Genomic DNA, 24,617 nt, shown 5'->3' on the forward strand with positions numbered 1-24,617 from the left:
CTGCCTAGATTCTGACAACGACCTCACAGAATCTAGGCAGTAATACTGTTTTTCACTACAGCTTACATAAAAGCTTTTTAAGGTTTTATTTCAACTTATGAACCAAAAAGGGAATTCCCAAACTTAAGCTTTCCTCACTAAGATATATGTAATTATATTGTTTGTAAACATTCAAAGTTTTTAGACTCATTTGTTTTGTTTTCTTTTTTTTCTTTTGAGGGCTGCACCTGTGGCACATGGACGTTCCCAGGCCAGGTGTTGAATCAGAGCTGCAGCTGCCGGCCTACCCCACAGCCACAGCAACGTGGGATCCAAGCCTTGTCTGCGACCCACACCACAGCTCACGGCAACGCTGGATCCTTAACCCATCGAGCGAGACCCGGGATCCAATCCCCATCCTCATGGGTACTAGCTGGGTCCTTAATCACTGAGCCACAATGGGGAACTCCTCATTTGTTTTCTGTTCTTTCTTACCTGGTCTGTTAGTGGCTGCCATAATGAAAACCTGCTGGCGTGTTTCCAGACCATCCATCTCTGTAAGTAACTGATTCACCACTCGGACACTAGCCCCTGACTAAAAACAAACAAATACAGCTCCATCAGTTCCCAGTAAAAAGAAAGATACATCATCATTTTTTCCCCATACAAAATAATACATTTGCTAACTTGAATAAAAGCTTTTACCAAAAGGTAGAACAACTACCATTCCCTGAGGAGTCACTATACCTAAGCCCTGTGCAAAACGTGTTCTATGTGCTTCCCCAGCAATCCTGCATCATCCACAATTCAGATGAAGGAACCGAGCTGAGAGGCTATTTGTCCAGGGTCTCAAAGCTAGATAAGGGTAAAGATGAAATTCAAACTTAGGCCTAGCTGATCCAAAGTCTTATGCCTCTGAATTATTCAAAGATCTAAGAGCCATAATGAGTTTCCTTTTGAGCAAATTCAAACTCAGCTTTCAAGTGCCAGATCTTTCAGCTAGGAAATGGAAGCCTTTTCTCTTTTCCCTGAATAATGTAGTACAAAGTTGAGCTGCCTCGGGGCAACATCTAAAAGAACAGCTTAGGGAATAGGTGAAAAGAGGGGTACTTAGCCCTTAAATACAGAAATTTAAAAAATACACAATGGAGGAAACGAGATAAGTGCTGCTGTTTCTTTTTGTCATTCATTGTCTCTGTTCACATAAATTTTATGTACAGAGAGTCGGTATTGAGTTTTAACACAATGCTAACTCCCTAAAAAAACTGGGAGCATCTTATTATTCCTCCTTGGATACATAATACTAATGGTTAGGAGATTAACAGATTTATAATCCATATTAAAAAAAATAAAGTATTACTGGGTAAAAAAAACAAAAATATGATAATTTGTCCTACCTAAGCAAGCCAAAAACCCCAGAATCAATTTAGGAAAAGGTTAGTAGCCTTTGCTATATTAAAATTATAATAAAAAATTAAAGTGATGAAACTGGAGAAAATAGCATCAACACACATAATTGGAAAATAGACATATAAAAAGCTTTTTTAAATTTAAAAACGGGGGGATGTTTCATTTTTAGGGTACATGCTATTGAAGTGAGTACAGAAAAAGATTTCAGCAGCAAAGGGTCAGCAACATGAATACTAAAATTTTAGATCATCTTTCGCCAATAAAATTAAGAAAAATAGGAGTTCCTGTCGTGGCACAGTGGTTAACGAATCCGACTAGGAATCATGAGGTTGCAGGTTTGATCCCTGGGTTTGATCAGTGGGTTAAGGATCTGGCGTTGCCGTGAGCTGTGGTGTAGGTCGAAGACATGGCTCAGATCCCATGTTGCTGTGGCTCTGGTGTAGGCTAGTGGCTACAACTCCGATTAGACCCCTAGCCCGGGAACTTCCATATCCGCGGGAAGCGGCCCTAGAAAAAGCAAAAAGACAACAAAATAAAATAAAGACAGGTATTACCCATCTAACAAAGGTCTAAGACATGGCTATTTTTACACAATGCTGTTGGCAGGCGTTATGTCACCGCTAGTTTTTGTTAAGAATGACTTAGTATCAGCTTTCAAAATATAACAGGTAAACATCTTCTACCCTGAAATTCCATTTCCATAACACACATTCCCACATGTGCACAAAAACATGTGATACAAATGTTCAATACAGTTGAGTTTGTAAGAGAAACAACTGGAAAAACATAAATGTCCAAAGCTAGGGAATTATTAATTCTTCTCTATCTAGGCTGTGGAATATTTATGCAATAGTTAAAAAATAAGTCATCAAGTACACGGGAAAAGTGTCAAGATAGAAAGACTACATTTATATAAAAAAGTTGAAATCATACACGTTTTTAAGCTTATAGAAGAAGTTCTAGAGTAAGCAGGAAGTCTTGACAACTGGACCTGATCTTAGGCGACTTTTCCTGAATCCCTAAAGTGTCAGGTATAAAACAATGATTCACGAGAGGTAAGACGATGGAGTAAAAGGACCTTGAGCTCACCTCTTCTCACAAGCACACCAACATCACAACCAACTGCTAAGCAACCATTGGAACTCAATGAAAAAGATATTCTACATCCAAAGACATAAAAGAAGAAAGTCAACAATACAGTGGGAGGGACACACAATATAATCAAATCTCATACCACCTGGGTGGGAAACTCGAAACTGGAGAACAATTATATCACAGAAAGTCTCTCACAGGAGTGAGAGTTCTGAGCCGCATGTCAGGCTCCCAAGCCCAGGGGTCTGGCATCCGGAGAAGGAGTCCCCAGAGCATTTGGCTTTGAAGGCCAGTGGGGCTTAAGCACAGGAGCTTCACAGGACTGGAGTAAACAGAGACTCCACTCTTGGAGGGGGCACACAAGGTCATGTGTGCACCAAGAGCCAGCGAAAAAGCAGTGACTTCATAAGAGCCTGGGCCAGACCTACCTGTTGGTCTTGGAGAGTCTCCTGGGGAGCCGAGGGGTGGCTTCAGCTCACTGTGGGGATGAGGACACTGGCACCAGAGGTACCAAGGAATATTATCTGCGTGAGATTTCCTGGTGGCCAACATTTGGAAACAAGACCTGGGCTACCAATAGCCTGTAGGCTCCAGTGCTGGGAAACCCCAGGCCAAAACAACCATCAGGGCGGGAACACAGCCCCACCCATAAGCCAACAGGCTGCTTAAAGATTTCCTGAGCCCAGAGCCACCTGTAGACTCATCCCTTGATAGAGCCCTGCCCACCAGAGGACCAACACCAAGTTCTATGGACCAACGGTCAGGCACCGGCCCCTCCCACCACGAAGCCTGCACACCAGGGGCCAGACACCAGAAGGAAGCATATGACAAACTGGCAGCCTATAGAACCGAGTGTGCAAACACAGACCAGAATCTACCCTGGGTCCAGTTAGTCTGGACTATGGGTAATGAGAGGGGGGTGTACTGCTGGGACACACAGGAATCCCCTGCACAGGGCCACTTCTTCAAGGTCCAGAAGCCTTCTACATAATCTATATGCAAAGAAATACAAGTGGAAATCTGGACAAAAATGAGACAGCAGAGGATTATGTTCCAGATGAAGGAACAGGACAAAACCCCAGAACATGGGTATGGAGATAGGCCATCTGCTTGAGAAAGAGCTCAGAGTAATGGTGGTGTAGATGATCCAAGAACTTGGGGAAAGAATGGATGCACAATGGATGCACAAACTCTAAAGGAAGTTCCTAACAAAGATTTAGAAAATATAAAGAACAGCCAAATGGAGGTGAAGAATACAGTAACTGGATCTGAAAACCACACTAGAAGGAATCAACAACAGAGTTAAGTGAGGGAGAACACCTAAGTGAGGTGGAAGACAAAGTGGTGGGAGGCACTGGCACGGAACAGACTAAAGAAAACAGAACGAAAAAAATTGTAGGCCAATATCACTGATGGACATGGATGCTAAAATCCTCCACAAAATACTAGCAAACAGAAGCCAACAATCCATTAAAAGGATCATATGCCATGATCAAGTGGGATTTATTCCAGGGATGCAAGGATTTTTCAGTATCTGCAAACCCATCAGTGCGATACACCACATTGACAAACTGAAGAATAAAAACCGCATGCTCATCTCAATAGAGGCAGAAAAAGCTTTTATTAAAATTCAACATCCATTTATGTTAAAAAGTCTCCAGAAAGTGGGCAGAGAGGGAACATACCTCAACATAACAAAGGTCATATATAACAAACCCAAAGCTAGCATCATATTCAATGGTGAAAAGCTGAAAGCATTTCCTCTAAGATCAGGAACAAGAAAAAGATGCCCACTCTTGCCACTTTTATTCAACATAGTTCTGGAATTCCTAGGCATGGCAATCAGAGAAAAAGAAATAAAAGGAATCCAAGCTGGAAAAGAAGAAGTAACACCGTTGCTGTTTGCAGATGACATGATACTATACATAGGAAATCCTAAAGATGCTACCAGAAAACTACCAGAACTCATCAATGAATTTGGTAAAACTGCAGGATACAAAATTAATACCCAGAAATCTGTTGCATTTCTATACACTAACAACAAAAGACCAGAAAGAGAAACTAAGGAAACACTCTCATTTACCATTGTATAAAAAAGAGTAAAATACCTAGGAATAAACCTACCTAAGGAGGCAAAAGACCTGTATTCTGAAAACTCTAAGACACTGATGAAAGTCTACAAATAACAAATGCTGAAGAGGGTATGGAAAGAAGGGTGCCCTCCTTCACTGTTGGGGAATGTAAATTGGTACAATCACTACGGAAAACAGTATGGAGGCTCCTCAGAAAAGAACTACCATATGATCCAGCAATCCCACTCTGGGCATATATCTGGACAAAACCATACCTCAAAGACACATGTACCCGTATGTTCACTGAAACACTTTTCACAATAGCTAAGACATGGAAACAACCTGAATGTCCATCAACAGATGAGTGGATTAAGAAGATGGAGGACCTGTACACTATGGAATACTACTCAGACATAAAAAAGAACATAATAATACCATCTGCAGCAACATGGATGGAATTAGAGATTCTCATACTAAATGAACTAAGTCAGAAAGAGATATCACTTATATGTGGATTTTAAATACGGCACAAATGAACCTATCTACAAAACAGAAGCAGACTCACAGACTTAGAGAACAGATCTGTGGTTGCCAAGGGGGAGGGGGAGGAAATGGAATGGGCGGGGAGTTTGGTGTTGGTAGATGCAAACTATTACATGCAGAATGGATAAGCAATGAGGTCCTACTGTACAGTATAGGAAACCATGTCCAATCTCTTGGCAAACAACATGATGGAAGACAGTATGAGAAAAAGAACGTATATATATGTATGACTGGGTCACTATGCTGTACAGCAAAAATTGACATAACACTGTAAAGCAATTTTACTTTAATACAAAATACAAACAAAAAAAATTATGTTGGTGAGGCATTCCCTTGTGGCACAGTGGGTTAAGTATCTGGCACTGTCACTGCAGGAGCCTGAATCACTGCTGTGAAATGGGTTTAATCCCTGGCCTGGGAACTTCCAAAAAAAAAAAAAAAAAAAAGACATTAATGACAGAAATCAAAGATGACACAAACAGATGGAAAGATAAGATAAACCATTGTTCTTGGACTAGTAGACTCAACACTGTCAATGACTATACTATCCAAGGCAATATACAGATGCAATGAAATCCCTATCAAATCACCATTAGTGTTATTCACAGAATTAGAACTAAAAATTTTAAGATTTGTATGGAAACACAATACTCTGAACAGCCAAAGCAATCCTAAGAAAGAAAAATGGAGGTGGAGGAATCAGGCTCCCTGACTTCAGACTATACTACAAAGCTATAGTCATCAAAACTACACCCTACTGGTACAACAAGAGAAATATAGATCAATGGAATAGGACAGACAGCCCAGAAATAAACCCACGCACCTATGGTCAATTAATCTATGACAAAGGAAGCAAGAATATACAGTCTCTTCAATAAGTGGTGTTGGGAAAACTGCCAAAGAATAAAATTAGAACACTGTCTAACACCATACACACAAAAAAAACTCAAAGTGGATTAAAGATCTAAATATAAGACTGGATGCTATAAACTCTCTGACATATACTGCAGGAATATCTTCTCAGATCTACCTCCTAGAGTAATGAAAATAGAAACAAAAATAAACAAATGGGACCTAATAAAACTTAAAAGCAAAGGAAACCATATACCAAATGAAAAGATAACCTAAAGAATGAGAAAAAAATACTTGCAAGTTATACAACCAACAAGGGATTAATCTCCAAAATATACAAACAGCTCATAGGAATTTAAAAAATAAATAAATAAATAAATTTTTTAAAAAGGCTAATAAAAAATGAACAGGAGTTCCCATCGTGGTTCAGAGGAAACGAATCTGACTAGTATTCATGAAGGTGCAGGTTCAATCCCTGCCCTTGCTCAGTGGGTTAAGGATCCAGCGTTGCCGTGAACTGCGGTGTAGGTCGCAGATGCAGCTCGGATCCTGAGTTGCTGTGGCTGTGGTTTAGGCTGACAGCTACAGCTCTGATTTGGCCCCTAGCCTGGGAACCTCCATACGCTGCAGGTGCGGCCCTGAAAAAGACAAAAAGACCAAAAAAAAAGAAAGAAAGAGAGAAAGAAAGAAAGAGAGAAAGAAAGAAAGAAAGAGAGAGAGAGAGAGAGAGAGAGAGAGAGAAAGAGAGAAAGAAAGAAAGAAAGAAAGAAAGAAAGAAAGAAAGAAAAAGAAAGAAAGAAAAGAAAGAGAGAGAGAGAGAAAGAAAGAAAGAAAGAAAGAAAGAAAGGTAAATCAAAACTACAGTAAGGTATCATCTCTCACTGGTTAGAATAGCCATCATCAAAAAGTTTACAAATAATAAATACTACAGAGGGCATCAAGAAAAAAAAAAGGAACTCTCCTAGACTGCTGGTGGGAATGGAAATTGGTACATCCACTACGGAAATACAACTCATTTGTGGGAATGGGATATGTGCAAACTAGTAATATGCACAAAAACAAAAATACAAAGGCTAATAGAAATACAGTTGTTAGGAGTTCCCGTCGTGGCGCAGTGGTTGACGAATCCGACTAGGAACCATGAGGTTGCGGGTTCGGTCCCTGCACTTGCTCAGTGGGTTAACGATCCGGCGTTGCCATGAGCTCTGGTGTAGGTTGCAGACGTGGCTCGGATCCCACGTTGCTGTGGCTCTGGCGTAGGCCGGTGGCTACAGCTCCGATTCAACCCCTACCCTGGGAACCTCCATATGCTGCGGGAGCGGCCCAAGAACCAAGACATAGCAACAATAACAACAACAAAAAGACAAAAGACAAAAATAAATAAATAAATAAGTAAATAAAAACTGTCAAACCAGCACTCCTTTATAAAAAAAAAAAAAAAAAAAGAAATACAGTTGTTAGCCCTAGGCCCCAATTTTAAATTCCTTAGGTTTCTTCACTTAAAAAGAGTCTCAGTGTTCTCAAGGAATGACTTTATGAGAACTATGTGAACTTTCCATAACTTTCCAAGAATCTAGTTTATGATGTGCAAAAAAAAAAAAAAAAATCTGTATCTCACTAAACTGTGATACCTACCTCTCTGACTGATCTTCTTGGGCATAAGGCATCCACTTCATCAAAGAATATCACACAGGGCGCCGAGTTCTTGGCTCGTTGAAAAACCTGCCGCACGGCACGCTCACTCTCACCAACATACTAACAGTAAACAGAAAGGAAATAAAATGCAGAGACAATTCAACTTTGGAGTTTGGGCCTAATTACAGAAAAACTGGTTTTAAATGACATTAATATGTCAGAGTCTAAAAAGATTACGTTATTTAACCATTTTGACCTATAAAAACAACCAATTATATGTGGTTCAATGTAATAAAATTAGCTACTATTTAAGTTTCTTATAAATTTTCTCACTTATAAAATGAAGATTTAAATGGCATATGAGGAGTTCCCGTCGTGGCCCAGTGCTTAACGAATCCGACTAGGAACCATGACGTTGCGGGTTCGGTCCCTGCCCTTGCTCAGTGGGTTAACGATCCGGCGTTGCCATGAGCTCTGGTGTAGGTTGCAGACGTGGCTCGGATCCCACGTTGCTGTGGCTCTGGCGTAGGCCGGTGGCTACAGCTCCGATTCAACCCCTAGCCTGGGAACCTCCATATGCCGCGGGAGCGGCCCAAGAAATAGCAACAACAACAACCACAACAACAAAACAACAACAAAAAAGACAAAAGACAAAAAAATAAATAAATAAATAAATACATAAATAAATAAATAAATGGCATATGAGGTTTCCTCTACGGCAAAAAAAATCCTACAATCTTACTGTATTTTAGAACTGATCAAAGCTTTATGCATATAAAATACTCCAACAGTAATTTTCATTAATTCAACAGTATTTTAAGTGCAAACAAGGCAATTTACTGTCTACTGTCATCTACTATCATGTCTACACAAGTCATCTTGCTAAAAAAAAAAAAAAAAAAAAAAAAAAAAAGACCACATAGGATCAGAAGAGGCAAACTGAGCCAGCTGGGCATCCAACAGGTTTCATAATACTACTGTACGTTAAAATCAAAGTACAAAGCAATTCACAAGCAGCTATACCATTAAGACTAATTAATATAAAAAGTTATATGCAGGAGTTCCCACTGTGGCATGGGGGGTTAAGAATCCAACTGGGTTAGGCCGCTGTGGAGGCACAGGTTCAATCCCTGGCCCAGTGCAGTGGGTTGAAGGATCTACTGTTGCTGTAGCTGCGGCTCAAATTCAATCCCTGGCCCAGGACCTTCCATATGCCACGGGTGTGCCCATTTAAAAAAAAAAAGTTATATATAAAAATACAGTTTCACTTTTAGCTAGCACAGGAAACTATTCTTTTAAATAAATATCAAACTAGTTAAGAAAAGCTTTTTTCTTGTAATAATACTGCTAGATAAGACAGCATGTGAAAACATCTTTATAGTGCCAATTACATCATAAGGTCTCTTTTATGTTATTTTATGACTATATGGCTATAATAAAGTATTTAGGGCACAGAATACATCACAGATGACAGTGACCAAAATATTTTTATCTTGTATTTGATCAGAACTTCTGTCCCTATCTGTCCTGTACTTCTTTGTGCTTTTGCTTATTCTGCTTCTCTCACTTGAACTGCTTTTCCACCCCACTGCCAAACAGTTCTTCCATTCTAAAAGATCTCCATTCATCTTTCTTCACATCGCCCTCTCGTCTTTGCTCTTAGAGCACTTTCTAGTATTACAACTTTTGAGCTATTCTACCTTTTCCATCACATCATAAAGTCCTTGGAAAGCATAAGTCACAACCATTTCAATGTTTCTCTGATCATAACATCTTGCAGATACAGGAGACCAATTTGGTTTCCTGAAGCAAAATATTCAGTAGATATCTTTAAAGAAAAGAAATCAGTGGAGTTCCCGTCGTGGCCCAGTGGTTAACGAATCCGACTAGGAACCATGAGGTTGCGGGTTCGACCTCTGCCCTTGATCAGTGGGTTAAGGATCTGGCATTGCCGTGAGCTGTGGTGTAGGTTGCAGATGCTGCTCGGATCCCACGTTGCTGTGGCTCTGGCGTAGGCCGGTGGCTACAGCTCCGATTCAACCCCTAGCCTGGGAACCTCCATATGCTGGGGGAGTGGCCCAAGAAATGGCAAAAAGACAAAAAAAGAAAAGATATCAGTGGGTTGGGAGAGACAGTTTCAAATAAGGATGTAAGAAAACAAACCAGAGAGCTGGCAAAGGGACATAGCCAACCAAAATGACTACATAAAAGGAAATTTTATTTAGGGTAAGGTAAACCTACCCTAAATTAAAAGGTAAAAGTTTCAAAGAATTGATTAAAATCAATCTTAAGAAAGCCAACAGTGACTAAAATTTAAAAAAACAAAATCCCACTATTTTGGCCTTTAAGAAATGTTTCAAATAAGGATCCTGTGTTATTATTTCTAATTTGTTGTCATTCAGTTTTCAACCATTATAATCTGGCTTTTGCAAAGGCAATTACTGAAAATATTCTCCCTAAAGTCACTAATGACCTCTTACTTACCAAACCAAAAGCCCTACTTTCAGCTTCTCCTATACTGCTTGGTTATATTCACATGTGGAAGAAATTATCTTCCCTTGGTTTTAAGACTCAGAAGAAAGCCTTGGGTGTCCTCCACCCGTGGACCAGTTTCCTCTGCCAGCTTTTCCTTCCTTGGCCCATAATTGTTAGTGTCTTTAAAAGTTTTGTCAGTGGCCATCTTAATATACTCATCCTGGAGTTCCCTGGTGGCTCAGTGAGTTAAGGATCTGGCACTGCCACTGCTGTGACTCTGGTTACTGCAGTGATGCAGGTTCAATCCCTGGCCCAGGAATTTCCATATGCTACACAGGCGCAGCCAAACACACACAACACACATGTACACGCGCGCGCGCGTGCGTGCACACACACTCTCTCTCTCACACACACACACACACTCTCTCTCTCTCTCTCTCTCTCTCTCTCTCTCTCTCCCCCTCTCTCATCCTAGCAGACCTTATCCATTACCAAGGTCTCAGGTACCATTTAGATGATACTAACTCCCAAATCTCTTCAGAGCCATAGATTCACATTTTCTACTGTCTGGCAAGTGTGAGCACCTCCAAATGGCTCTTTATTTTTTTTGTCTTTACAGGGCCACACCAGTGGTATATGGAGGTTCCCAGGCTAGGTCTCGAATTAGAACTGTAGCCACTGGCCTACGCCGCAGCGACAGCAATGCCAGATCCGAGGCTCACCTGCGACCTACACCACAGCTCATGGCAACGCTGGATCCTTAACCCACTGAGCAAGGCCAGGAATCAAACCTTCGTCCTCATGGATACTAGTAGGATTCATTTCCCGCTGAGCCACAACGGGAACTCCCTCCATTTAAAAATGGAGTAAAGTTTTAGATTTAAATCTAAAATATCCATTAACTCCATCTTTAAATCTAAAATATCCTAGGGCAAAATCATTTTCTAACCCCAAGATGTCAAGCTACCTCATTAGATCACCTAATCTCTCTGAGTCACTCTGGACTTTCCCACAGAGCTCTTCTCACTGCTACCACTAAAAAACAAATCAAATGACAGTGAGACAAAATCCCACCCATCAGACTGGCAAAAATGTAAGTAACTTTCATTCATTGCTGGTAAAACTCAATATCAACCACTTTGGGAAAAAAGTGGGCAATATTTACTATTTTTGAAAATGCACATTCTACATAAGATACAATACAGCAAGTCTACTTCTGAGTAGGGAGAAAATATCTCATAAATATGCATAAGGTTTTATGTATGCAGTGTTTAACCTAAATATCTATGTATAAAAAACTTAAAAAGTGTGGCTATATTTATTCAATGGGATATTATACAGAAAATTAATACCTACAGATAAATATATCAACAAATACTAAAAATATAATGTTCACCAAAAATACCAATAAAATCAAGTTACCAAAGAATATAATCATTTACAGAAAGTGGCACTTTTTTTGTTTTACTATTTATAAAAAGTTCCAAGCATATGATGAAATTGGACGTAACAGTATAACGAACCCCAAATATACACATTACTCGGCTTCACTATTAACAACTCAATTCATAACTAACTTTACCTCATCTATACCCTGTCCACTTTTCTTTCTCCTTCTTATTTTGAAGGAGAGCCCAGACATCATAATTTTATTTGTAAATCACTATCTCTAAAAGATAATGGCTTTGGAGTTCCCATCATGGCACTGGGGAAATGAATCTGACTAGGAACCATGAGGTTGCGGGCTGCATCCCTGGCCTGGCTCAGTGGGTTAAGGATTCAGCATTGCCGTGAGCTGTGGTGTAGGTTACAGATGTGGCTCAGTTCTGGCGTTGCTGTGGCCCTGGCGTAGGCTGCCGGCAACAGCTCCGATTCGAGCCCTAGCCTGGGAACTTCCATATGCCGAGGGTGCGGCCCTAAAAAGACAAAAGACAAAAAAAACAAATAAATAAATAAAAATAAAAGATAATGGTTTAACATAACCACATCATTATCATACTTAAAAGTTTCCCCCCTTTTTTCCTTTTTTTGGCTGTGCCTGTAGCATACAAAAGTTCCTGGGCCAGGGATCAAACCCACAGCACAGCAGTGACCTGAGCCACTGCAGTGACAATGCCAGATCCTCAACTGCTAGGCCACCAAGGAACTCCAAAAGTTATTCTCTTAATATAAAATATTCAAATTTCCAACATTCTCATAAACTTATTTTCTGAACCATGTATAGATAATACTATACGTTATTTACATGTAAATACATATATAGCAAACGTAGAAAGAAGTGCATAGAATTAATAAACACCAAATTCGGGATTATGGTAAAGTCTATGGGAAAGAGAATGAAGGGCACGATTAGGGAAGGTTTGCAGGGGCTTCAAGTATGTTTTGTTTTTTTAAGCTGGGTGTGAAGATACATGGGGGGGGGTCTTTAATATACTTGACAATATATTTCATAATAAATTTTTTTAAATATTACACTCTTAAAAAATGTTAGCTCCCTGAAGTCCTAAAGGCAACATTCCAACTCAGGGCCCTGCACTGTTTGGCTATTATTTCTTTTCCAGCTCCCCCACCCCCACCCCCTTCAGGGCTTATCTTGAACACTTCCTGCACTACAAAGTCAAAACGACGTGTAAGAAAAGTAAAGACAAAGCATAAATCCTTATTTTAGGAGGAAAGTAATATATTTAACAGTTAACATAAAAAATGGAAGGGGGATAAGTTTAAAAAGCCTTTTCAAACAAATAACACCACTTTCATTTCTTCTTTGAATATAACAGGATGGCATTTTTACTTTTCATAAGGATGAAGAGGAAATAAATTCGGGGGAGAGAGGGGTGAACTGGGGGTTTGGGATGGAAATGTTCTAAAATTAGATTGTGATGATGACTGTGCAGTTATAAATGTAACAAAAATTCAGTGACTTATTTTAAAGAAAGAAAACTGAAGTCTATTAAATTTGAGATATAAACTGCTTAAATGGAGAAAGAAGTTATTATACAGTACTTCAAAAATTTCTCTCCCCCAAAGTATTTTTATTAATCCTTAACTCATTTAAGCTACTACACAATAACAGGACAAGGAAAGCAGATCAGGAGTCAGACAACCCCGATTCAAATCTCAGCTCTACTATCCCCAAGCTGTCATATGTAGGCAAAGTTGGACGACCCTTCCAAACTTGTTTCCTTGTCTGTGAATCATAGGAAACAATAACTTGTACCTTACAGGGTTATTGAAGAATAATATATGTAAAGTGCTTGACAAATTCAAAGTTAAAACTTTAAAAATGTTGCTTATTTTGATTATTTTCATCTTCCAGTTTGGTGAGAAAACTTGGACTCAGAGGTTAACAGACTTATAAGAAATATTTATACCCACTAAAGAGTACAGCGGAGCAAAGCTCAATCTCTTCACTCCTACAGCAGTGATTCCACCAAAATACCATGACTGTTCCAACCACGTGAGGATCCTGTAATTTGAATGACCATAACTTTTCCTAATAAAAAATAAAATATTGGGAGTTCCCATCGTGGCTCAGTGGTTAATTAACCCAACTAGTAACCAGGCGAGTTCGATCCCTGGCCTCCATCAGTGGGTTAAGGATCCAGTGCTGCCATGAGCTGTGGTGGAAGACACAGCTCGGATCTGGTGTTGCTGTGGCTGTGGTGTAGGCCAGCAGCTACAGCTCTGATTCAACCCCCAGCCTGGGAACCTCCATATGCCGCAGGTGCGGCCCTAAAAAGACAAAAAGACAATATAAATAAATAAATAAAATTAAATAATGGCTAATGCCATGACAACTTACCATATTTAGTAATTCGGGGCCCTTGACAGATATAAAATTTAACCCAGACTCATTTGCAACAGCCTAGTAAGAGAAAACAAAAAGACACAAATAAGGCAAATACACAATAAAATCACAATAATCTGTGATAATGCAAGGACTTTTTGTGGTGTATACTCTGTTTTCCCCTTCTAGCTGCTTCTTTCCTACTGGAAGGAGAGGAGACAAGTGGGAAAAGGAAAAATGGATAAACGAAAATTGAAGGAAGAAAATGTTAACTTAAGATTTTCTACAAATGACTCAGACTAGAAATCAGATGGAAAGACATGAAACATTTATGTAAATGTTTTGTTTACATAAACATGGCCCATGTAAGTACATTTGTAGCCCTAGCTTAGAATCTTAGTGAAACCATAATCCCCGTATAAACAAATGCCCCGCCCAATGAAAATAACCGTTCATTACTCATTTGTAAACCAAAATTCAAATGCATCAGTATCAGTCTTTACAGACTATTTTTTTTAAATAAATAAAGATAAAACTACATGGCTCAAAGCTAAAGAGAGTAACAAAGGAGAAATATGTGGTTATATGTTTAGACGAATCCAAAAATTATATTCGGAATGCGGAGATGAAACTGAATAAAATCAACCCAAACTTCAAAATGATCAGGAAATAGAGTTCTTTCCTATTCTTAGAACCTGCTATCTGAACTCAAGGTCTATGTTGAACCCACTTCTCAGCATCTCCATTTAGACCTTACAAAGATTTCAAACCTATCACGTCCAAAGCAGGTCTTCTGAATCTTTCCCAACTCTCTCCAAAACCCACACCCCAAATTATTTTCCTCTCCATCCCAACAAACAGATACACTTTCCAGGCCAAAACCATGGTGTCTCCCTTGATCTCTTGTCTTGGCAGGTCATCCAATCCATCTGCAAGTTCTATTAACTCTAATGCAGAAACGCAGATGAGAGTGACACTTCCTACTTCTTCACGATACCACCACCCTCATCCAGAGCAGCTTTGTCTGGACGTGCACAAAACCCAAATCAAAGCAAAGCCAAAACAACTCTGACTTCCTTCACGCTGCTTTCTTTCAACTCATTCTCCACATAACTGTCAAAGAACGCTCAAAAATGTACACGAGGGAGGTACCACCGCGGCTCTGCAGAAACGAATCCGACTAGTATCCATAAGGACTCAGGTTTGACCCTTCGCCTCACTCAGTGGGTTAAGGATCTGGCCTTGCTGTGGCTGTGGTGTAGGCCAGAGGCTACACCTCTGATTTGACCCCTAGCCTGGGAACCTCCATATGCCAAGGGTGAGGCCCCAAAAAGGAAAAAAAAAAAAAGTATCATTTTGTTGTGGTTCTCATTTATCTTCAAGTACAATCTGAAATATTCACCATGGTTTGCAAGTCTATATTTTGGGACAAGACAGTTTCTTCTCAGTCTAGCCACTGGTTCTTTCTCTGGTTCTCAGACTCACCAAACCCCTTCCCACTTTAGAGATTTTTCAACTGCTGTTCCCTCTATCTGGAAGGCTCCTCCCTTTCTTTCCCTGCTTCTTCAGGTGGCTACCTGGTCCTTCAGGATGCTGTTACATATCATCATCCCTTGAATACCATACCTAAAACAGCCACAAAAGTTTGCTTATTCCATCCTAACTTAACCGAAACTGCTTTGTTTACTGCCTGCTTCTTCCAGACAGACAAATTCCACTACAGTAGGTGTCTTGTTCATTAGTCTATCCCTAGCACCTCAAGAAAACTCCTAGCAAAGAGTAAGTAGCTCAGTAAATATTTGCTGGACAAACGAATGCAGGCACGCTCTGGCACGCACGAGGTGGCTCAACATGTAGCTTATCCACATCTGGCGATCTCTGGCTTTCCTGCTGCTGCTTTCTTACCTTCCTATCTCTCAAACTCTAAGCAAAGGAGAATCAGGATACATATTTAATAAAGTATGACTCACCTGCCTTAGGTTTGCAACATCCACGTACCAGATAACTAAGGTGTATTAACCCATTAAAATGCCCAATAGTTTCTGAAATTATGAGAAATCTTCTTGTCTTCTAAATGAACTACGGTGAACATATTTAATTTTTTCATGGACATCATCATAAATCTTATCCTCGTGTTAAGAGCCATTTGCTTCCATACAATATAGTTCCAGATGACCAAATGATTTTTACTATTCTCTTTCTAGTTTCCTTATTAGTCATCAATTTTCAGTATGTTGGCTCCAACAGTGTGTTGGCTTTTTTTTTTTTTTTAAGCCTTTTGCCTTTTGCCTTTTCTGGGGCTGCTACTGCGGCACATGGAGGTTCCCAGGCCAGGGGTCTAATTGGAGCTGTAGCTGCCGGCCTACACCAGAGCCACAGAAACACCAGATCCGAGGCGAGTCTGCAACCTACACCACAGCTCACGGCAACGCCGGATCCTTAAGCCACTGAGCAAGGTCAGGGATCGAACCCACAACCTCATGGTTCCCAGTCGGATTCCTTAACCACTGAGCCACGATGGGAACTCCATGTTGGCCTTTATTTGATGCTATCTATACACTTACTATGTGCTAGGGTTTAGAAAATTTTCATTATGTTATTGTTATCATCAGTAAACAAAACACTGAAGATTATCCAAAATCTTAATTTTATATCCAAGTCTATGCTGCCAGGTTCTGACTGAGAAGAGGTTCTATAACTTTATTCCACTAACACTTTGCTTCTACCATTCAAGGACATTTTCTATTCTAGATTCTCCGGCACACAGTTGTCTATCTCTTGGAGAACCTAACAAAAGTGGTGAACTTCCTCCCTGGAAAAAATCCATATAGTCATAATACACTGCCTGGGCTCATGGATCCAATGAGCTGTTGAAGTGCATCCATGGAGTCCTAGGTAAGATTCCCTGCTCCACATGGTCAGATGCCAGAAAAGTGACTGAACAGAGAGGTACCATGGTGTAGGCAATTTGGGAAGCGGGGTGGTGTGGGAAGAGGAAAAATTTGATCTATAATGTATTGACCGTAACTATGTATTTCAAATTATCCAAGCTATCTCCTTCTGCTGTAAACAGAACTAGTTAAAGGCAGATACAACAAATTAAAAAACAGTTGTTACAAGGCACTTGGGCAAGAGAACTGCACACACCTGACGAATCTGCACATTAGCTTGAAGGACCTTCCTTCTGGCTACGGCTTTCTGAAACTGTTATGAAAAAACACAGACCCTCAGCTGTGGTGTTCTCTCCCTCTTCTGTTCCCAACTCCTTTACAGCAATGCCTTGTCAGAGTACTAGAAGCATTAAGCTAGTACGTTTGGTAATGTAAGTACAAAGTTTTAAAAAATTTACACGTTTATTATACATACATAAATGTACACAAACATGAGCAAATGGCACTCTGGTTATTTCTTACTTACAGAGAAGCCACAACTTATTTGGCTCATACGGAACTTATCAAAAGTGCCATTAATTTTCTTATTTACAAGTAATCCAAATATTTTTAAAAGTTGGTAAGGGTTAAGTAAATTGTAGGTGTAGATGGAACATTATACAGACATTAAAAATGACAAATAAGGAATTCCCTGGTGGCTCAGTGGGTTAAGAATCTGGCATTGCCACTGCTGTGCCACGGGTCGCACCTGTGATGCACAGCTGATCCTTGCCCTGGGAACTTCCACATGCCAAAGGCAGGACTAAATAAACAACAACAACAAAAAGATGGCTAATATAACCTACAGATAATAAAAATGGTTCTAATAAGCAGGATTCCAAAGGGGGGGGGGGAATCACAGAAAGAAAGAAATTTGCCCACAAAGCTGTGAAAAAAAAAAGTGTCAAAAATATGATCAATAAGGGGTTCCTGTTATGGTTCAGTGGCTTAAGAACCCAACTAATGGAGTTCCCGTCGTGGCACAGTGGTTAACGAATCCAACTAGGAACCAGGAGGTTGCGGGTTCGATCACTCACTTTGCTCAGTGGGTTAAGGATCTGGCATTGCCGTGAGCTGTGGTGTAGGTTGCAGACTCGGCTCGGATCCCGTGTTGCTGTGGCTGTGGTGTAGGTTGGCAGCGACAGCTCCGATTCGACCCCTGGCCTGGGAACCTCCATATGCCATGGGAGCAGCCCAAGAAATGGCAAATGGACCAAAAAAAAAAAAAAAAAAAAAGAACCCAACTAGTATCCATGAGAATGCATGTTTGATCCCTGGCCTTGCTCAGTGCGTTAAGGTTAAGGATTCAGCACTACCATGAGCCTTGGTGTGGGTCACAGATGCAGCTCGAGGTCCTGAGTTGCTGTGGTGTGGTGTAGGCTGGCAGCTGCAGCTCCAGTTTGACCCCTAGCCCAGGAATTTCCATATGCCGTAGGTGCAGCCCTAAAGAAGACAAAGAAAATTGTGACCAATAAAGCAAAATGGCAAAAAAAAAACAAAAAACCTACAAATACAACATATCTTAATATATGAAAAGTAATTATAAAATCACAAGCATGTCATAAGAAAATAAAGGATATGAACAGACAATTCATAAAGAAAAATAATCAATAAACATATATCATCCAAGGGGGAGGGGGAAGAGAAGGGGATGGATGAGGAGTTTGGGGTTGGGAGATACAAACTATTACATTTAGGGAGTTCCCCTCATGGCTCAGCAGTAATGAACCCAACTAGGATCCACGAGTATGCGGGTTCAATCCCTAGCCTTGCTCAGTGGGTTAAGGATCCGGCAATGTTGTGAGCTGTAGTGAAGGTTGTGGTGTAGGCTGAAGATGTGGCTGGGATCTTGCATTGCTGTGGCTATGGAGTAGGCTAGCAGTTGTAGCTCTGATTCGACCCCTAGCCTGGGAACTTCCATATGCTGCACCTACAGCCCTAAAAAAAGAAAAGAAAAAAAAAAATCTATTACATATAGAACGGATAAATAATGGGGTCCTACTGTACAGCAAAGGGAACTGTGTCCAGTTTCTTGGGTTAGAAAGTAATGGAAGACAGTATGAAAAAAAAAAAGGAATGTATATGTATAATGTATGGCTGGGTCACTTCGCTATAGAGCAGAAATTGAAGGAACATTATAAATTAACTGTACCTTAAAAAAAAAATTTTTTTAAAGTAAAAAAATAAAAGGCCACTAGTAATTTTTTTGGCTACGCCCATGGCATGAAAAACTTCTCAGGCCAGGGATGGAACCCATGCCACAAGAGTAACAAGGCTGGATCTTTAACCACTATGCCACCAGGAAGCTATACCACTAGTCATTTTTAAAATGTAACTTAAACACTGTGAGGTATCATTTTTACCTATCAGACTGTCAAACATTAAAAACAATGTTAACAGCTATTGCTAACTTAAATGAATACTCATGCCCTCTGGTTGGGGTGAAAACTGGTACAAACTCTTTGGAAGGCACTTTGGTAATGAATCAAATGTAACTGGGAAATGAATCATTTTCACTGCGTGTTGAGGGATCAAAAGCTTTAAAGACATGCTTTCTTTTTATTGAAAAATGATTTAGGAATGCATTCTATTAAAATTACCTGCCAAGGTACAAAAATATAAGTTCAGGACTATTTAACACAAATTGGTTTTAATAGAGTCTCATTTTCATAAATTACAGAATATCTTCGTGGTAGAGTACTATGCAGGCATTAAAAATACTGATGTGTATCTATATACTGACATGGAAAGATGTTAAAGAAATATTGCTAAGTGAGAAACACATGTTTAAAAACCTTGTATTTTAAATACATATGTAAAAGTTATGCATATTATCTTGATATGCATATACAGAAGAACATCTGGAAAAGACTAATCACAAAATGAAACAGTAGTTACCAGTAGGCAATAGTGAGAAGACTATAAATAATGCTTTTTCTCTCGTGCTTATCTATGTTTGCAATGGTAAAAAAAAAAAAAAAAACATTTTTCAAAATAACAATTGTAATAAGGAACATAGAAGAAAATACTCAAGTTACTAATAATAACTATACTGAAGCAAAAAATAAGGTCAGCTACAAACTATAACTATGCAATAATACTCATTAAAAAGTTAGGATATAATACAGAAAATACAATAATTTCTATGTCAAAAGTGATGGACTGGAGTTCCCACTGTGGTACAACGGGTTAATGATATGACTTGTCTCCATGGTGGTGCCAATTTGATCCCGGGCCCAGGAACTTCCATATGTCAAGGGTGTGCCCCCACCACCCCCCAAAAAAGAAAAAAAAATTCATGGGTTTACGGTTGATTTTAATTTTTTCTTTTCCATATTCTCAATGACGTACGCACCTTCTGTGATTAAAATTAAAGTGGGAAATCTCCCTGAAGAAAACTGTCAGTCCTTCCAAAATGAACCTTTAATAGGTATTTATGCAAAAATACTTAACTTCAACATTTAAAGTTTTATTCCTATTATCCTAATGATAGTAAGAAAAAAAATACACGCAGTTGAATTATTCCATACCTTTGCCAGCAGAGTTTTTCCACAGCCAGGAGGACCAGCAAGGAGGACTCCAGCTGGAGTCACCAACCCAAGAGCTTTGAACTGATCTGGGTTACGTATTGGTGCCTGAGAGAAACAATACCAAGAGCGATTTGTTACAAATGTTCACTCTATACTGCCTATTCAAATTATCTCTAGATGCATATTTTCAACACTGATTGTGAGGCCTGAAGACAAAAACAGTGCCTGGTATAGTGTGTTTACCTGTGTTTCAAGTATGAGGTATATGGTGATAAATTTTAAAATCAATGGGGGTTCCATTTGGCTCAGCAGGTTAAAAACCCAACAAGTATCCATGAGGAAGTGGGTTCAATCCCTGGCCTCACTCAGTGGGTTAGGATCCAGCAATGCCATGAGCTGTGGTACAGGTCACAGATGCAGCTCAGACTTGGCGTGGCTGTGGCGTAGGCTGGCAGTTGCACCTCCAATTAGATCCTTAGCCTGGGAACTTCCATATGCCACAGTTGTGGCCTCCCACCCCCCCCAAAAAAGAAAAAAAGAAAATAGAGAAATTTTAAGAATCACAGCTTTTAAAAAAGTCATAGCTAAATTTAAGTTCTGAAAATATTTTATTTACTTATTTTTTTCGCCACATCAGTTACATGTGGAAGTTCCTAGGCCAGGGGCTGAACTCACGTCACAGCAGTGACCTGAGCCGCTACAGTGACAACGCCAGGTCCTTAACCTGCTGCACCACAAGGGGACTCCTGAAAACATTTTAGATATAATATTTCAATACTTCGAAATCAAGAATTTTTAGAAAATGTCACTTAAGATGGAGCATGATAATGTGAGAAAACAGAATGTGTACTTGTATGTGTACCTGGGTCACCATGCTATACAGTAGAAAAAAATTATAAAAAAAAAAGGAATTTTCAGAAAATGTATCTAGATTTCTATTTCATAAAAATTTTAGGCAATGCCTCCCCTTTAGGAAATCAGAAGCAGCAGTACTCAGAGTTCCCGTTGTGGCTCAGTGGTTAACAAATCCAACTACGAACCATGAGGTTGTGGGTTCAATCTCGGGCCTTGCTCAGTGGGTTAAGGATCTGGCGTGGCCGTGTGCTGTGGTGTAGGTTGCAGATGCGGCTCGGATCCCGCGTTGCTGTGGCTCTGGCGTAGGCCGGTGGCTACAGCTCCGATTAGACCCCTAGCCTGGCAACCTCCGCATGCTGTGGGAGTGGCCCCAGAAAAAGCAAAAGGCAAAAAAAAAAAGTAGCAGTACTCTATGTAGTCAAAACAAAGAAATACCTATTCACTATAATCTCCATGTATTTTCCCTTTCAGTAGTTACACACCTCTCAATGGGTCATATGTCACTGATGAACCATGAAATGATCAGGAGAGTGGAAAAGTAAGAATAAACGAAAATCAGTCCAAAGTTTCAAGAGCATTAAAACTGCTGTGACCCTTATGAGCCCGATCAAGTATTTCTCAAACAATTTATTCTTGGTTGAAACTTAAATCCTAAACCTTTTTTTTTTAAATTCATTGCCATAGAATTGAAGCACAACCAAAAGAATAAGCCTAAAACAGATCTCAGAAGAATGAAAAACCCTCATCGGGTATTTAATAATACAATAGGAATATCAAACAGTCAAGCCAATTGAGACATATAACTTAGTACACGCAAGAGCATTTACCCATCATGTTTGCCAACAATAGTGAGCAGCAGGTACACCTACCAATATTGCCATGGTGAGCTCCTCTCTAATATCTTCCAGGGCACCAATATCTGCCCATGTCACATTAGGGACAGTGACAAAGCCTTCCCTTTTAGCAGAGGGTTGGACTGAAGACAGAGCAACAATGAAATCATTCAATTCAATGCACAGCCCTTGCAGCTGCTCCTCTGAGAGGGGATCTTGGTTCCTTAGCAACCCCAGCAATCTCTGCAGTTCATCCTTTAAGGGAACAAATGAGGGGGAAAAAAAACGAAAAAAACCAAAGTTTGTTGAAAAAGTTACTGTTTGTACTTTTTTCTAGGGCCACACCTGTGGCATATGGAGGTTCCCAGGCTAGGGGTCTAATCGGAGCTGTAGCCACCGGCCTACGCCAGAGCCACAGCAACGCGGGATCCGAGCCGCGTCTGCAACCTACACCACAGCTCACGGCCACGCCAGATCCTTGACCCACTGAGCAAGGCCAGAGATGGAACCTGCAACCTCATGGTTCCTAGTCGGATTTGTTAACCACTGAGCCAAGACGGGAACTCCTGTTTGTGGTTTTAAAAAAAAAGTATTACCGCATTATTTCTGTAATTTATGTGAACATCTACGCATTTTAATAATTTTCTCCACTGATAAATGTTTTTGGTTTTGTTTTTGTTTTGGCTACTCCTATGGAATGAGAAAGTTCCGGAAGTTCCCAGGCCAGGGACTGAACCAGCAGTGACAACTCTGGATCCATAACCCCCTGAGCCACCAGGAAATTCATCCATTGATATACATTGTTTATTTTGCTCTCAATGGCTCATCTGAGTTGATCTGGTATTGACACTGTTGTGGCTCAGGTTCCATCCGTGGTATGGGAACTTGTGGTGCCACAGGCACGGCAGCCTTCTCAAAAGAAAAGCCCCCCTGTACAAGCTATAAAATAGTACATAAATGTTATAATGGGTTTTTGTGACTCACAAAACCCAAAATTTTAGCAGATCTTGGATAACACATGGCCCTCTCACAGGGCCAGCCCTGTGCTCTTGCACCAGGTACAGCCAGGGACAGGCCAGCACTGCATCGGCAGACTCTCCTAGTCTACCCAACCTAAAGACAGCCAGAAACATTACTAAATGGCAAAGTTCTCACAGGAGTTGATACACTTTTTCTGTAAAGAACTAGAGATTAGACACTGCAGGCTTTGCAGACCTTTCAGTCTCTGCTGCAAGGACACTTGTGTGAATTTGGCTGTGACATATGAAAGCAGAAAAAGACTGTCTGTCAATAAACAAGCATGGCTGTGCTCCAATATAACTATTGACGAAAACTGGCAGTGAGCAGCTGGGCCAGTTTGCCAACCCTTTCCTAGATTTCATAATCATTATTATAAAAGGAATTCATTCAGAGTCAATTGAAAGAAGTGAAACAACTTGTACTTTTGAAATTACAGACATTCTGGGAGTGACTGATAATGATTCCGATAAAATAAAAAAATCATAAACCTCATACTACACTGATACCTGCCCGCATGTAAGATAACACGAACTAAAAACATTTAAATGGCAGTCTAAGGTACCTGTGTAGAAAGCGCCTGTCCTTTAGAAGTGGGTTCTGTTCCAATCCCTTCTTCCTGGCCTCCTTTGGAGGGCAAGCCTTCATTCTCAGGATTTTCCTTCTGCTGCTCCTGCTGCTTCATTAAGACCCTGTTGACGGCACACACGGCTGCCTCTCGGCAGAGGGCCATCAGGTCAGCACCAACAAAGCCTGGTGTCAGGTGTGCTAAGTGACGAAAACGAAAAGTTTCAGGAAGTCTTAGTTTTCTGCACAAGGTCTGAAGAATTCTGGAGAAAAGACAAGGACATGAAACTCAGATTCCTAACCTACCAGTAAAAATGAGTCACCAAATGTACTTATTTGAAGTTCTTCCTGTCAATGGTAGTATAATGGGTACAACATAAGTATTTTGCTCATTCGACAAATGTGAAATCACTATTTTATATCCCACCTTATTCCATTAGGGATTAAGGTATAAATATCTGATTTATTAGGAACTATATTAAGTTATATGAATAAAAAAACACGTTTTTTAAAAAAAATCTGCTTTTAAGAATTATATCCAATGTTATAGCAGGACAGGTATTTCACCAACGTCCCCTTTATTGCTCATCACCTGTATTGCATGTGTGAAAAATTTGGCTCAACCAAACTGGTAACATGGTAGATGCCAAAGAAATATGGACTCCTGGGTAATTACTGTTATTAAAGGAATAACATACTGAATGAAACTTTCTTTTTTTTGTCTTTTTGCCATTTCTTGGGCCACTCCCTCGGCATATGGAGGTTCCCAGGCTAGGGGTTGAATCGGAGCTGTAGCCACCGGCCTACACTGCAGCCACAGCAATGTGGGATCTGAGCCGCGTCTGTGACCTAAATCACAGCTCACGGCAACGCCAGATCCTTAACCCACTGAGCAAGGCCAGGGATTGAACCCGCACCCTCATTGTTCCTAGTCGGATTCGTTAACCACTGAGCCACAACGGGAACTCCTGAATGAAACTTAAAAACAGTAAAGATATTTAGGATAAAAGGTCTGACACCAGACCACCAGAGTTTGAATA

General features: G+C 40.2%; 1 protein-coding gene across 42 annotated transcripts in view; it reads right to left on the reverse strand.

Annotated features, from left to right (window-relative positions):
- NVL (nuclear VCP like) overlaps positions 1–24,617 on the reverse strand; it is a 129,833-nt gene that overhangs the window by 82,379 nt on the left and 22,837 nt on the right. For 38 of the 42 annotated variants that reach the window (XR_014817428.1, XR_014817425.1, XR_014817424.1 and 35 more), the window contains 6 exons: positions 23,576–23,840; positions 22,030–22,248; positions 20,306–20,410; positions 13,861–13,923; positions 7,584–7,703; positions 475–574 (listed from right to left, as the gene is read on the reverse strand). Coding sequence is in view for 6 of the 42 variants with exons in the window: in XM_021064380.2 (XP_020920039.2) it covers positions 475–574; positions 7,584–7,703; positions 13,861–13,923; positions 20,306–20,410; positions 22,030–22,248; positions 23,576–23,840 (872 nt within the window). In the remaining 36 variants the exon portion in view is untranslated. Of the gene's footprint in view, positions 1–46; positions 575–7,583; positions 7,704–13,860; positions 13,924–20,305; positions 20,411–22,029; positions 22,249–23,575; positions 23,841–24,617 lie in introns of all 42 variants that reach the window. The other 4 variants (XR_014817439.1, XR_014817440.1, XR_014817437.1 and 1 more) reach the window with 4 other exon arrangements.

The sequence above is a fragment of the Sus scrofa genome, chromosome 10 (assembly GCF_054392235.1).
Source record: "Sus scrofa isolate SSC_HxYL_T2T_F1_AM1 chromosome 10, Sscrofa_HxYL_maternal_Yorkshire_Landrace_v2.0, whole genome shotgun sequence".
Taxonomy (NCBI): domain Eukaryota; kingdom Metazoa; phylum Chordata; class Mammalia; order Artiodactyla; family Suidae; genus Sus; species Sus scrofa.